At 41.0% G+C, this 16,602-nt stretch overlaps 1 protein-coding gene across 1 annotated transcript in view; it reads right to left on the minus strand.

Moving 5' to 3' along the window:
• Positions 1–1,379: 1,379 nt before the first annotated feature.
• Positions 1,380–16,602, minus strand: part of LOC128735035 (uncharacterized) — a 66,237-nt gene continuing 51,014 nt past the window's right edge. Inside the window, exons 2-4 of the mRNA XM_053829495.1 lie at positions 3,487–3,640; positions 3,300–3,421; positions 1,380–3,241 (exon numbers count right to left, since the gene is read on the minus strand). Of these exons, the coding sequence (XP_053685470.1) occupies positions 2,216–3,241; positions 3,300–3,421; positions 3,487–3,640 (1,302 nt within the window). The 3' untranslated portion in view covers positions 1,380–2,215. The remainder of the gene's footprint in view (positions 3,242–3,299; positions 3,422–3,486; positions 3,641–16,602) is intronic.

Here is a 16,602-nt window from a genome sequence, read left to right on the forward strand (position 1 = left end):
CATTTAGTTTAGGCAATACGACTGAATTGATGCAATATGATGCTCATTCTCAACATACTGCACATATAGTTGAAATAAACACAGCATTGCCAACCTGAAAACAATGATTCGAGCGAATCACTTGCGTTCATGTTCGTGTTGTTGTCTACATTCATTCATTCTCGATAATATTGAATGAAATCAATTATTCATTTTGAACTGCCGACAACGGCAAGCGAAATAATAATAAACGTAAACATTGCCCCGAAGTTTTAATTTATTTCCTTCTGCTAGATTTTGGTTCATTTTAAAAAGCAGGCAGTTTAAAAAAATAAACTCCGAGATCTAAAATATTAGTCAAGAGCAAGAAAATTGACTGACAGATTTGTCGAGCAATTATTCAGCACAGCAAATCATCAATGAATTGTTTTGAAGGGTAGAAAACTGAGAGAAATAAATACTGTCAGCAGTTCAGTAGTCAAATCCATGGGCTGACAGATAAAAGAATACTACCAGGGATAAAACTGTAAGCGCTGAATGCGTTTTATATTCGCCTTCAATTTCGTCAAGTTTTTCGAGGACTTGTATTGGGTTTAAATCTGAATAGGTGTCAATTATTTTTTACAGTTGACAGTCGTTTTCCCCATTTTATTAAATTTTTGTTCTTCACAAAAATACATTTACTCTTCCCGTAAGGAAATAACAATAACTTGACCAATGCAGTCGACAAAAAATGGAAAAGTTAAACAAATTGAAAATACTGTAACTGTTTCTTTTAATGTTATAATTTATTTAAATGAACCCCTTTCTCAAAATTCATTAAAACAAAAATAATTTTCATTATGGTACTGATTTTAGAAAGTTTGAACAATAATTTTCCATTAAACAGGACTTGAAAACTGAATGTTCGGTAGAATTTGATAGATTAAGTCTATTGTGATTACCTATTTATAAAAAAAAGCAATTTTAAAATAATTTGTAGCAAATCAATGTTCTGGAACTCCGCAGTATTTAAAAAAATATGGAATGTAACCAACCAGTACATGTTTAAGTATACAACATAGCTGAATATCAATAACATTTTTCATATGTCGAAGGTCGATTTCAAGTAAAGAAATAAGTATAGCTCTAAGACTAGAATCAGCCAATTCTCGAAAAGTGAGCAATCCCTTTAGCAGGTTCAAGAGCACTGTACAACCTCCCCAATAACACAATGACCATACAAAAATGAATTTCACGTATGATTTAAATAGTTTTCAATTAGCTCGACCACTTTGTCGACAAGGTCGACGTAACGACGTCGTAAGGGACGTCATGACTAGCGTGTGTTTGTTTAATTCAATTTGCAATTATTGCGGCGTCTGTGACTGAACCGTTTCCGAGCAAGCAGCCAGCCAGCTCCAGCGCAGCGCAGCGCAGCGGCAATGTCAAAAGTCATTCCAATGAAATGTCTTGAGCAGAGGGGATTGTACGATCAATTTTTTTGGTCGGTCGGTGGGCCGGATGAAGTGCACTTATTAAATCGCTCTACATTGTCGGTGGCGTGGTAGACTGGCTTTAGAGGCAACGTTCCCCGAAAACCTTGACCAGTCGTTTGCAGAAAAAAAGGCGCCAGCGGCGCGCATAAAAGTGTGACTAAATCTCGCTTCTGCAGTCGCGTATGCAACGCTAAAATTGTTCGATGTTAAATTCACTAAAAATGAAAGTTGCTTCAACTTACTTTGAATTCCTAAATGTGAAGGTGATAATGCTAATACAAAAAAAAAACAGGATACCCCAAAAACATCGATCAATTTGATTTTCGTTCTGACAGCAGCCCTCCAGTAACCATCAAAGAGCGAGCTTGTGCGTCGTGTTCGGCCGGAGGTCAACAAGCACGAAGCTGCGCCCCTATGTACCTAAGTAACGCACAGAAGCTCTGCTCTACTTTGCCATCAGAATGCCACGAAGAACGCCTGCAGTCAATCGGCGGGGTTGGGGCGGACACACACGCACTTAACTTCGGATGATGTCGCCCTCGCAATTTTAGTATTTAATTTACTGTCAGAGCAGCAACGGTCAAGCTCCAATCAGATTGAAATCGTTCATCAAGTAAATCTACTCTATCGCGAATGCCCACGGGTTTGTCGTAGGCAGAACTAGTACTAATAAATAAGTTAATGAAAGCGTAAAAACTTGGCGTTGGAAAGGTGGCGGCGGCGGCAGGCGGTTAAAGTGGGCTTTCCCGCCCACAAATTCACAGCGGGCGGGGATCGTACGGTGTGGCATTGAAACCCACAAACCGGTTGTTCTTTCGATGCACGAATCCTTTTTCGGGTCCTGTATTGTAGTACACAACCCGCCGTATGCCGAACGGATCGATGTAACCGAAGCTGCCCTCCCGGGAAGAACTTCCGGAGTTGGTTTCCTCGCGGTATTGCCGGGGAAGATAGTAGCGAAAACCGTCATTCGTCACCGATACACCGTCGTAGATATGGTCAGCTCGCCGAATGGGTTGATAGCGTTGATAGCTGGGTGGCGGTTCCAGCAGGTCTCGATTGAAAGTTGATTGGGATTCGAGATTGTTATCGGAGATTGGAACCACCAGCGGTTTTGGGGACGGTGTAGCTCTTTCGACGAAAGGTGCTGCCGAGGTAATGGAAATCGGTTCCACATATGGTGGCCGCCTTCTTTCCTGCTGGAATCGTCGCCTGTGCGGGAAAGTAGTTGATAGTGGATATAACCGGAGAATGTCCTGTTTTGGAGGTAGTAGATCATTGCTAAGCTGGTAGTTAAGTGAATCGTCAGGTCTGGGAGTAAAGCTTTCGTATTCGTTCGGTCGTTTTGAGTCGCTGTTGTAAATGACCAGCGGCGGAAGGTGAGCTTCGGAACCGTCACTGAGCGGGGATGGCGTAGAAGTTGGCGAAAATATAGCGAGCGGGGTAGATGAAATTTCGTTTCCTGCAAGCGGAGAGTATGGCGTGCTGGATGGTAGGAAAGCGTTAGGCCTTGGCGTGCTCGAAGCATAATGTCTGCTGGGCGGCAAATATTGATCGCTGGCAATGTTTGCAGGCAGATAGTTTGTTTGAACAGGCTGCGAATGGGGCCTAACGTAAACTGCTTTAATGCCGGTTGTGTGCACTGGCGGAGCTATCGGACCCGGGGGTGTGGGTACTACACCAATGGGTTGTGGCGCAGGTGCTTGCGGACGTGGGTAAGCCGGACCATGGGAGACTAAGACTCCAGAGTCAGCGGGCCGATTCTTGACAGATTTCATAGCGTCCTAAGGAGATAATAAAAATCAACCTAGATAAAGATGATAAGTTGGTTACTCTGGATACCTGAATCGGTAAATCCCTTCCCACGTACACCGTTTTTGATTTTAATATTCGATAGCCCTTGTCATCAGCGATGTAGTCTTTCTGGCGAAGATACCCAGAGGCATCAATCCAGGCATCAGTTCCTAGCAATGAAAAACATGCTTTATCGATTCAGGAAATTGTTTTACCTCAATCAAAGCTGAATTACCAATAACTGTGCCATCTTGAAGGCGCTTTTCCTTCCGATATTGACCGTTATCCGTTTGGTATTTAAAATACCGTTCGGGTCCTTCATCTGTTTGGATGTGATACTGATTGCTGGTTGGTGTGCCCCAGGACGCTTGAACTCTGTCCAGGTGGATCTGAAAAGAATTAAAATTAGGAAAGATTATTCAAATTTGCATTTCTCTAACTCGTTCACAAATAAAAATGATACTTGTTCTCAGTGTGGGCTTATGATACCGCTAGAAATCAAGTTTCGACCAACCACAAAAGGAATCGTTCGAAATTCTCCAAAAGAGGGTGCATGAGCTTTGGATGTAGACCAAAACGGTGGGTGGATGATGAAAAAATACATTCGATTCTTGAAATATTCTTAGCTTTGCCGTGTGTGGGTTATAGCTGGACTTGATCCGTCACACCGCCGTGGTGCGGAGCATTACCACTCGAAGATATGCGGGCACTCCGTCCGGCCCGGTACTCGACGGCGTCAAAACGGAAAGAAATGATTTACAGCTGCCATGGAATGGAACAGATTCATTTTGCGAAACAGCGCACCATGGTGTACCGTGTCACCGTGTATGGAAGCTTGTTCCTCCCGAACGACTACCAACAACAGCTGATGGCGACGACGGACGGATGGACGGACGGACGAACGGCGAGATATTCTGCGCGCACTCGAAGGGAAAACGAGAAATTGAATACCTACTCGTCGCGTTTCGCCGTCTCAGTGCACGCGCAAATTCAATAAAATGTGGGTCCACTGCGTGGCTTAAACGAGGCTGATGTTGTTTGCCAAGTTTGTGTCGACTCCATTCCATTAATGTGTCAGCAGCAGTTATTGCATTTGCAGGGGAGGTTCTGACGTGTTTGAAATTCTAGTTCTTGTGGGTAATCTGGTATTCGACATTGAGTAATGGAAATTAATTTGACTAGATCCGGGTTCATTGCATGCATCAGGGCATTTGCGTTTCTTCCAGCAGTAAAGTTTTGATTGCCACTGCAAATAATTCATTTAAACTTTCGTGGTTAGAACAAACTAGGGTATGTTGCTGCTTCGTCGTAGTTGTCTATTGCCATCCTATCCAACAAAAATTATTAAAAATATCAGCGATTTTTATGACACATAAAGCAAAATTAATTATTCCCTAATATTTTAGTTTGTGTAATATTTTAGACGCGATCAATCAAAGTGAGTTGAGATTTATTTAAATGCCATTTTTCATTAAAGAATTCCTAGCAGCCAAATTTCCTACGTTTTTTCCTGCGACGAGGAAGAAAATGTCGACCAATCGTTTCAATTTCCGTCATTCATAAAATGAAAATAACTCACGCAACGCATTGTCGTTATTCTGCAGCCGGGAAATCTTGCATGACCTGCAGAAATTTTGCAGAATAACATTTGTCATGCCGTCCTACACAAATACATGCGCGCTAGCTTCGTGAACATTATTGTGATTTTTAGTTTGGACGATGAAAAATTTTGATGGAGGGATTTTAAAACGGTACTACGAATTTAAAATATAAAGTCAGTTGCGTAATTTGAACAAAATGCTTTAATAATCGCTTTTTAGTGAATTCAAAGAGCACGGATCGGAAGGTAAGTGTGTTTGAGTCAAATCAGCAGCAGAGCTTTTGGAGTATTCATTAAATCCACCAAAGAAATGATGAAAATTAGAGTGGCTTTCCTTACTACGACGGGAATTAGAAATAAACCCTAGATGATATTTTATTAAAAGGCCAACAATGTTTTGTTAATTTTCAATTGCTCTCATAAGTATTCTGTTTTTTGCCAGGTGCGCAACGTTAGGCATACGGAATTTAGGTATACGGACATTAGGCACAATAGACCTTATGTATAATGGACGGTAGGTATAGACAAATTATAGACAAAATATAGAACTTTCACCTGCTAGTTGTCTGGTTTGCGCGAAGTTGCCCGAAATAGAAAATTTTGTGTTCTGAAAAAGTTCACTAACTTTTTATATCTACTTTATAACTCATTAAATATGCTTCCTAGTGACAAACAGTCTTCAGAAAAAATGTGTATTTTAACATGCTGAATAACTTTATAGAACATTTGAAAGCAATCAAAAAATCCTGTACAAAATTATTGAGCATAATTAAATTTTAGGCGCTCTTTTTAAGTACATCATTATACAGTGGTATGCCGATTATATCTACACCTGGTTTATTCTACTCCCGATTTTAGGTACTCCCGACTTGACTTTGTCTGCCATTTTGACCCGTTTATATCTACCTTATTTTTAAATTGTAATTTCACCAATGCGGCATGAAAATTTGGAAGATTTTATGAATTTATACGTAACACAGAATATTTCTTTGTATTTTATAAGGCATCAGCGGCATGTAGTTACACACAAAATAGGTATGAAAATGCTAGAGTCAAATACGCAAAGTAACAAGTAACGCTTCTTTTTTTCTTTTTCTTTGTGAGATTTCGTGAAATTTGGTGCTAGCTGGGATTGTGCTTCCGTTCATTTTTTTCCTGGAAAGGTTATTAAAATACTTTCCATTTGGTATCAACATCATTTAAATCGTTTCAGTGGTTCAAAAGTTATGAATTTTTAAGCGGCATAAAATAGTAATTTTTGGGACCGCACTGACTCAGAAAAGAGAACCTCAAATGACAAACAAAAATACGGGTCTAAAATTTACTGCAAAGGAATAAGTCCACAAAATTTGAATCAAATCGGAGCTATTTTGAATTTCGATATGTCTTTTGACGTAGGACTACGTCTTTGTTTACTATCTGGGACTGGGTAGCACTTTGTGAAAACGAAAATAGAAGTGTAACGTTGGAATGAAAGATTTCAAATGCTAATAACTACTAAACTACTGAACGAAACTGAACAATTTATATGTCGTTGGAAAGATAAAATAATCAGCAATTTTATGGAGGGGGCGAGAGAGCAATTTTATGTACAGCGTAAGAGGGGGGCTCCCATACAAATGAAACACAAATTTCCTCAAAACTCGCTTGTGACCTTTAAAAGGGCCACTGGTTACAAATAACATTAAAGCCAAGCACGTTCATCGCAAATATGACGTGCCATTCGAATGTCCTTCTCTTTTGAAATGAATGGTGACAGGCACGGAAGTTAACGGCGTTGATTCACTGTCTTTTGCTCCGAGAAGGTTTTACTAGTTTACTTTCACAGCTTACCGCTTGTTACATAGCAGAAAATATGGCACATACGCAAAAAATTCTGTTTCATTTGTATGAGAGTCCTTATCCCCCAGCCACAGGGGTGAGAGGTCTCTAACCATCATAAAATAAATTCATGCCTCCATAAGCCCCCACATGCCAAATAAATGACGTCAAAGTTCTGTTTTCTTTAGTGTTTAAGAGTAGTTTGTAAGCGTAAGATCAATTTCGTAATTTAATTTTCATTGTTTTGGTGGCTCTTCTAATTGTTGTTAGTTTGCTTTTGTTTTGAATGTTAATCATTGTATTTTTTCTACCTAACCTAGACTAAGTGTACTAATCCCTTAAAACTTTCAAACGGTAATTAGGCATCGAAAAATTTGCGTAAAATATATTATTGTGAACATTACTATTTAGTGATGTAAGGAGACACTGTCTGAATGCGGACTTAGGAACCTAAAAGAGACCTTCGGCGTCCACCCCGGAACATCCAGACCAGGTGTTGGGGTCTAGCACGGAGGCTCTAAAGGCTCCGTAAGATTAGGATGTCAGGGACAGCCTTACTCACTAAATGGCAAAAAAATCCTGTAACGTAACGGAAACGGAAACGTAACGGAACGGAAACACCGCAACGATAAAAGACGGCAAAAAGTCCGCACTAATTACATAACCCCTAAAAGTTCCCGATCATGCAGCAAAAATTATACCAGTTGTTTGCGTTAACTGCACGAAAGCTCTGTATCCGGAGGTGTTGAGAGAGAGAGGGAGAGGGAGAGGGAGAGGGAGAGGGAGAGGGAGAGGGAGAGGGAGAGGGAGAGGGAGAGGGAGAGGGAGAGGGAGAGGGAGAGGGAGAGGGAGAGGGAGAGGGAGAGGGAGAGGGAGAGGGAGAGGGAGAGGGAGAGGGAGAGGGAGAGGGAGAGGGAGAGGGAGAGGGAGAGGGAGAGGGAGAGGGAGAGGGAGAGGGAGAGGGAGAGGGAGAGGGAGAGGGAGAGGGAGAGGGAGAGGGAGAGGGAGAGGGAGAGGGAGAGGGAGAGGGAGAGGGAGAGGGAGAGGGAGAGGGAGAGGGAGAGGGAGAGGGAGAGGGAGAGGGAGAGGGAGAGGGAGAGGGAGAGGGAGAGGGAGAGGGAGAGGGAGAGAGAGATAGAGATAGAGAGAGAGGGAGAGAGAGATAGAGAGAGAGGATACCGGAGGAAAAGAAGAGAATTAGTTGGGGATGATTGCTGGATGGAGAGATAAGCACGGGACAGTTGATCTATAGCCGTGATCGAGCTCGTAGGGGCAAAACTAAAACTCCCCGTTGTGAGACTCGAACAAAAAGGCGTGTTTCGAGCGTCGTGAGGAGCGTCGCGCGGCACTGTAGAGCCAAGTTCGACTAGCCAAAAGTATCGAAGGTGAAGTGTAACGTTTATGGACCGGCGTGATCCGGTTCCCGAAGAGTCCGCTGCCTTTGTTCGGCGACTAAACGAGATTGGCAACGCGCGGTGATTACTCCAGAGCCACGGTGTGGGCCATTGTGAGAGTTGGCCTTCGACGAATAGGCGCCTCGAGTGTACCCCGTAGGCAGAGAATATCGCTGCAACGCCAAAGTCTGTCATTGCTTGCCCGTTGCCGCCCTCCCAGCGACGCCATAGGAGATCATCCCCCTTCCAGCAGAACCCGTAAAGTAGTACTGTTATCGAAGCATGTTCATCCCCTTTCTCTTCATCATCATCATCAATTGGCCCCAACTTGTGACATCGAGCGCAAATAGTACGGTAATAAAGTTTTCATGCATAATAAAGTTTTCATGCATGGAATTTCCTATTCTTTTTATATAAGTAAGAGCCACTAGTCCTTTCCATTTCTTTCACTGACGTTTTGAATGGTCTGCTGCGTTTCTGGTAAGTTGTCGGGTTGTACGAGTCCTCCGAAGGTCGGTTTCCGACCCTGAGATTAAGTTACATTGAGCTAGCTGGGTTGAGTGTTCGAACTTAAACTTATGAATTCACCATAGAAAAAATTTCTGCCTCCAAAAACCCCCAAATGCCAAATTTGGTTCCTTTTGATTGATTAGTTCTCGAGTTATGCAGAAATTTGCATATTATTTGTATGGGATCCCCCACTTCTAAAGAGGGGAAGGGTCTTAATTCAAAATAGAAAATTCTTGCCTTCTGAAACCCCCACATGTCAAATTTGATTTTATTTGCTTGATTAGTTCTAGGGTTATAAAGGAATTTGTATTTCATTTGTATGGGAGCCCCCTCTCTTAGAAGGGGAAGCGGTCTCAGTACACCATAAAAAAAATTCTCACCTCCAAAAACCCCCACATGCCAAATTTGGTTCCTTCTGATTGATTAGTTCTCGAGTTATGAGGAAATTTGTATATTATTTGTATGGGAGCCCCCCTCCTAAAGAGGAGAGGGGTCTCGATTCACCATAGAAAAAATTTTTGCCTCCTGAAACCCCCACATGCCAAATTTGGTTCCATTTGCTTGATTAGTTTTCGAGTTTTGAGGAAATTTGTGTTTCATTTGTATGGGAGCCCCCCCTCTTACGCTGACCATAAAATTGCTCTCTCGCACCCTCCATAAAATTGCTGATCATTTTATCTTTCCAACGACATATTAATTGTTCAGTTTCGTTCAGTAGTTTAGTAGTTATTAGCATTTGAAATCTTTCATTCCAACGTTAAACTTCTATTTTCGTTTTCACAAAGTGCTACCCAGTCCCAGATAGTAAACAAAGACGTAGTCCTACGTCAAAATATTCATCTAAACTTTTGGTTGATCCAATCTGAATTGCCAAGCCACGTCGTCCAATTTATTCACGCAGAGCGCCAGTTTGTCTTAAACTGCCTCTCGCTTCTAATTGTTCTTAGATCTTCTTCAGATTCCAGTTGAGAATGGCTCAATATTTCTCGTTTGGGTGGAGTTCTGGCGTCAATCCGTAGGTCCCTCAGCTTGGGTTGAGAGCAACGCTCTTCGAAATTGACCCTCTCTTACCTACCAAATTTTTGCTCTTTCCCCTTCACGCCTTATCCCACTCTGTTTGGATACTATAAACACCTTTAATACCTTTATTTTCTTCTATCATTCGCTACATCTGCTGGAAAGATTACTGTTTATAATAAACTAAGGGATTTCACATTTGTGCGCCCAAAAAAGTTATAATTTTGATTTCAAATTTCAAATATATGAAGCGTACTGTACATGACAGAAGACCGGCGTGACCATATTTTTATATGACAAAATTACTTGACTGCGAGTGTGATGAGAGGTGAAATGCGTCATATTGCATCCATCCAAACATTTTGTGCAAAATAATAGATAATATCTAATCTAATTAGAGGTACGCGAATTTTGATGGCCACTTCAGATGATCATCAGTGCTTTTGCGAATTACAAGTAGTTTGCAATCAAAGCAGACTCGCACATATTGGTATGTATATTGTAATACGTATTACGATATTTTATACCAGGTATTATTATTACTCTTTTCTTTTTTGCTAAAGTTAGAACATTAGAAGCAGAATAAAAAACTAAATTTATTATTTCAATCATGGGCGTGTTTCTCGATACCGCAAAATGCATGTAGAACTGAATTCGTTCAACCACTCACGAATTGATCGTGTCTGGTTCATTTCTATCCTGCAAATTGATTTAATTTTGACTGCATCGATGACAGAGCTGCATCCATTTAACAGCTGACAGACCTATGAATCACAGAAGGAACTGTTCCATGATGTCATATCAAACAATCGTTTCGTTCTAATCCAGAAATTATTGCAATCATCAATAAACAACCTGTTGGATTAGCACATTTTACGGCGAACCTATTGTAACAGTGACTGCAAGTAGGAACATGTGACAGTAATTAACCTTGATGAAGGCCATTTTAAACGCAGTAGTAGTGTAATCTAAAATTCGACCCTTGCAAGGTAACACTTTGTAAATTCCGCCTGCACTTGACCATCACCAGTTTGTGTTTCACAAAAACCTTCACAACTGGAAAGCTAACTCTTGAGGGGTTTTGAGAGTCGGGTCAGATTTATCATTTATGGCATTTTCCTGGCAGCAGATATATCGACTTACTGATAGCGATGATGCGTGAAAATTTTTTATTGAAGGTATTTATGGTCCAATTAGCTGTCAACCGCGCTGATTTATTATCATTGCGTAAATCACCGAACTAGGAGGCTTACCCGGTGTCTCGAATTCAATATCAGGGTAAGTTTTGATCCAGTTTGTTTACTAACTGACTTTTCCATGGAAACTTTTCATGAACAGACAAGCACGCAGTAAACTAAGTACAAAAACCGGCTTTTATACTGCAATGATAGTACTGTTTAACAGTGGCGTTTCCACCAGTCACGAGATGAGATAACAAACCTGAAGTTGCGTCGGTCTGCCCATGCTCTTTCGGAACTTGCATCTCTTCCGCAGTTGCATGTTGGCATGCACTTCTGCTGCTGCACAAAGTTACAAACCCTGTTTGATAGCTGGCTGGTGGTGTGGCTGATCCTCGGTTCCGCATGCGGATTCTACTTTCACTGTCAACCCGCTGCGATGCAGCCGATTCCATATCGGTTCACACCGAGACTGTTAGCACCAGCAGCAAAGTCGAAGCAACCAGTTAGTCAAAGTTAAATATTACCTGAATTCGCACGATCATCATGTAATATTCCATGATCACTGCCAGCCAGCACAGGTAAAAGTAATAATGCGAGACCGCTAGAGGTCATAAATTTAATTTTACTTTCCTGGTGCTTTGCTTAGCGTGGTGCATATATTATGGTTGGGATCAACACGCAACATGTGCAACAGTCACTTTTCCACAACAAAAGACATGAAATTTTTTCATACCATGCGAATTGATTTGATATAGCACAACGAGTAAACGAAACTCGACAGCTGAAACGAGGATTGAGCCTCATTTTGCAGTATACGAAAGATGTTAATATTATTTTCAATTAATGAACTGGCAATGGTTTGCTGTAAAACATATAATTAATTGGAATTTTCAGCATCCATATGTATCTTAAGCAGTACTTCCTTAAGTTCACTTAAACTGAAGTGAACTGGTTTGAATTTGTACTCGTTCGTGGTCTTTTTTTATTGATATTATATGAAATAAATTGGTGAGTGGCATGTTCGAAGTTACAATGGGTTCGCTTTCCTCTGTACATTAATATATAACCGCAAACTCATAGTGTGTGCAGCTGTCATCCGTGACACTAAAGCAATTGGTAGTGATTATAAACATGTAGAAAACGCTATGATTAAAGACTGAAGTTTTCGGAGCGGCTTAGTAGAATACTGAAATTAAAGAAAAAGGAAACTTTTTTTTACGAATAAATTTTACAGACTACGACAGACACCAAAAATTCACTTTATGTCGGATATTTGTTAAAGCTTAAAAGAGCCTACAACACCTAGCTTTAGCTAGCTATGTTTTAGCAAAGTTAGTTTTCCAACCTCCTCTTCTAGACTAAATGCCCGCATCTTGGACTTAACGCTACCCATCAAATGCTGTGCAATACTTGCGCCAACTTTCTTACACACTTTCATCTACTCTTTTCGCAAATCTTGGTCATTCTTGAAGACCTTCCCTGTTTCCCGGAGTTTACCCGTCATAATCGCCCAAAATTTTTCTATTCGGCGAAGTTGTGGGGAGTTTGGTAGATTTGCCTCCATCGGCACAAAAGCAACATCGTGGGCTTCGTACCACTCCATCACCGGTTTCGCATAATGGTACGATACCAGATCCGGCCAAAAGAGCAGGGCAGCAGGCACTTCTGGAGGCATTCTTCTTACCGCACCCACAAATCGCCTGCCACACCGGGCGCTTCTTGACAAATTTATCGACCTTCTTCTTCCGAAACTTCCTCGGCGGAGTTGGCGACGGAAAACTCCAGGCCGGGGATCTGCTTGGCATCCGCATTAATGTACGTCTCGTCGTATATTATGATACATTTCGACTGCATCAACCACTCACAGTACAGTTTCCTGGCGCGGGATTTCGGTTCGGTTACGCACCTTCTTTACCTTGAAAACATGAAGTCCGACCCGCTTTATTGTCTGCTGGACGAATCAGATGAAAAAATTGACCTTCTAGGCTACGTCCCAAATCAAAAGGTTCGGATTGTACTTGAAGCAATCCCTCATCTTCCGTGCTTTTACGAGGCGGTTGTCTCCGCTTTTCTTCATCTCACGAGACCCGGTCGAATGGTGGATTCCCAACTGTTTCGCGATCGACCTGTGGGACTGGCCAATCCAGGCCACGACTGCGTCTATAATTTTTATTCGAAGCACTTCTTGCTTGGAAGTCATCTCGATAACCATTGGACAGATTTGAGATTTCTAGACGCTTTATCGACTACGTAATAAATATGCTGGTGGAATGATGTTTTATATCCAGCAACATGCCTAAATCTATACCTATAAAGAAGGATTTCTGTCTGTCTGTCTGTCTGTCTGTCTGTCTGTCTGTCTGTCTGTCTGTCTGTCTGTCTGTCTGTCTGTCTGTCTGTCTGTCTGTCCTGTGTTCCTTATGGAATCAAAAACTACTGAACCAATCGGCGTGAAAATTTGCATGTAGAGGTTTTTGGGGCCAGGAAAGGTTTCAGTGATGGTTAGAGACCCCTCCCCCCACTAAGAGGGGGGGCTCCCATACAAATGAAACACAAATTTCTGCATAACTCGAGAACTAATCAAGCAAATAGAACCAAATTTGGCATGTGGGTGTTTTCGGTGACAAGAATTTATTCTAGGGTAATTTGAGACCCCTCCCCTTTTTATAAGGGGAATTATAACTCCTCTCCCCTTTAAGAGGGGGCGTTTCCATACAAATTTCCTCATAACTCAAGAACTAATCAAGCAAATGGAACCAAATTTGGCATGTGAAGGTTTTCGAGGGCAAGAAAATTTTCTATGTTGAATTAGGACCCCTCCTCACTTTAAGAGGGGGGGCTCCTGTACAAATGAAATACCAATTTCCTCATAACTCGAGAACTAATCAAGCAAATGGAACCAAATTTGGCATGTAGGTGTTTTTGGAGGCAAGAATGTTTTCTATGATGAATAAGAACCTCTCCCCACTTTAGGAGGGGGGCTCCTATACAAATGAAATTACAAATTTCCTCATAACTCGAGAACTAATCAAGCAAATAGAACCAACTTTGGCATGTGAAGGTTTTCGAGGGCAAGAAAATTTTCTACGGTGAATTAGGACCCCACCCCACTCTAAGAGGGGGGGCTCCTGTACAAATGAAATACAAATTTCCTCCTAACTCGAGAACTAATCAAGCAAATAGAACAACATTTGGCATGTGGGTGTTTTTTTTGGTGACAAGAATTTATTCTATGGTGAATTGAGACCCCTCCCCTCTTTATAAGAGGAATTATAACTCCTCTCCCCTTTAAGAGGGGGGACTTCCATACAAATTTCCTCATAACTCGAGAACTAATCAAGCAAATGCAACCAAATTTGGCATGTTAAGGTTTTCGAGAGCAAGAAAATTTTCTATGGTGAATTAGGACCCCTCCCCACTTTAAGAGGAGGGACTCCTGTACAAATGAAATACAAATTTCCTCATAACTCGAGAACTAATCAAGCGAATTGAACCAAATTTGGCATGTGCGTGTTTTTGGAGACAATTTTTTTTTCAATGATGAATTGGGACCCCTCCCCACTTTAGGAGGGGGGGGGGTCCTATACAAACGAAATACAAATTTCCTCATAACTCGAGAACTAATCAAGCAAATGGAACCAAATTTGGCGTGTAGGTGTTTTTGGAGGCAAGAATTTTTTCTGTGATGAATTAGGACCTCTTCCCACATTAGGAGGGGGGGCTCCAATACAAATGAAATACAGATTTCCCCATAACTCGAGAACTAATCAAGCAAATAGAACCAAATTCGGCATGTGGAGGTTTTTGGAGGCAAAAATATTTTCTACGGTGAATTAGGATCCTTCCACACTTCAAGAGGAGGGGCTTCTACACAAATGAAATACAAATTTCCTCATAATTCGAGAACTAATCAAGCAAATGGAACCATATTTGGCATGTGGGTTTTTTTGGAGGCAACCATTTTTCCCATGATGAATTAGGACTTCTTACCTTTTTAAGAGGGGGGGCTCTCATACAAACGAAATACAAATTTCCTCATAACTCTAGAACTAATCAAGCAAATGGAACCAAATTTATCATGTGGGTGTTTTTGTAGGCAAGAATATTTTCTATGGTATATTTTCTATGGATTTCCCCACTTTAAGAGGAGGGGGGGGGGGCTTCTATACAAATGAAAAACAAATTTCCTCTTATCTCGAGAACTAATCAATCAAATGGAACCAAATTTAGCATGTGGGAGTTTTAGATGGCAGAAATTTTTTCTATGGTGAATTACGACCCCTTCCCCTTTTAAGAGGGGAGCTCCCATACAAATGAAATACAAATTTCCTTATAATTTGAGTACTAATCAAGCAAATGGAACCAAATTTAGCATGTAGGAGATAGCGCCGCCCACTGGGGGGCTTGCAAAACTCGAGATAGTGACAAAGATCATCCGAGATTCATGATTTATGTACAACACAGGTTAATTTGTGGCAATACGAAGTTTGTCGGGTCAGCTAGTCTTTGATAAAGGGCACGGGAGGGTATTCCCAGCATGCTACTAAATTCGGCATACATTACCTTTTTTTGCTGCGCTTTCCCAAATAAAACTTTGCCGCAATATAATAATACTGAAACGAATGTAGCACTCATAAGCTTTAATGTGGTATAACTATTTTCATAACAATGTAAGTAATTTGCTAAATTTTGTTCAATAAACATCAAAACCACTGTTTTCCACTGGCACGTAATCAGGCTGACAAAACCAGCAGCAATCGCTTACGCGTATCCGCTCTTGATGATGGTTTGGAAAACACGCAATTATGATCACGTTTACTTATTCTAGAAACTAAACAGCTGTGAATATGCTATCACAGAACAATTCTACTTCTTTTTATCACGGAAGAACACAAAAATTCCCTTCTGATATAAAAATATAAATTAATTTTCATTCACTAGCCATTAGCAGCATTTTGTTTTTAATTCCACCATATGGTGCGTTATTTACACTACTACCGATATGTGAGGCCTAAAACGCTTGAAAAGCTTCTATCGTGTTGACATAGCTAGTATTTGAGTGATAACCACTTGCTTCTGGCGCTAATGTATATGAACGATTCAATGATACACTAGCACCAGCAGCAAGCTGCTGTCACTGCAAAACTACTTATCTTCAAAGAGCCGGTATATAGGCTATACCAACACGTTATCCATCGGGCTCTGTTTTTGAAAAGCATTTAATCCATGTGCTGGCTATTTCGGCCTGTCGGATTTAAAAAACACAGACACCATTATAGAAAATGGGCTCAATTTAGCCGCAGCGACTTCATCACGTCTCGCGTCTATAACTCAAATTCAGTAGCGTTTTATTAATTACGCCGATATTCAGTAAATATTACTCTATTAACTGGCATAAAAATCTTGTCTCGAATAAATATAGTTGCAATGTAATTCCTGAATATTGTTCAAGCTACCGCTTAATGGGCACCCTCCCGTACCCTAGTTTGTTCTTCTAATAACGGTTACCAAAAACTTGTGTTTGAATGTGATATGTTATTTCTTTCTTGAAAAAGTTATGATGGCACACTTGTTTGTATTAATCTTCATACGGTTTGTGCTTCACCAATCTGCAAAATTTCCCAGTTGCAGATGAAACATATGGGCATCATCGATAGAACTAATCTGGCTGAAGATTTCATAACATCGGCGAAAGACAAACAGGCAAATCTCAGTTTGAAATTCGCATCGTTGAAGCGTATAAGGAAAATCAATGGTCTGAGGTGGCTACCTTGCGGGATCCCAGACGAAGCAGCAAATTTCCCAGAAAAATAATCACCGATTTTCAC

Source organism: Sabethes cyaneus, chromosome 2 (assembly GCF_943734655.1).
Source record: "Sabethes cyaneus chromosome 2, idSabCyanKW18_F2, whole genome shotgun sequence".
Classification (NCBI taxonomy): Eukaryota; Metazoa; Arthropoda; class Insecta; order Diptera; family Culicidae; genus Sabethes; species Sabethes cyaneus.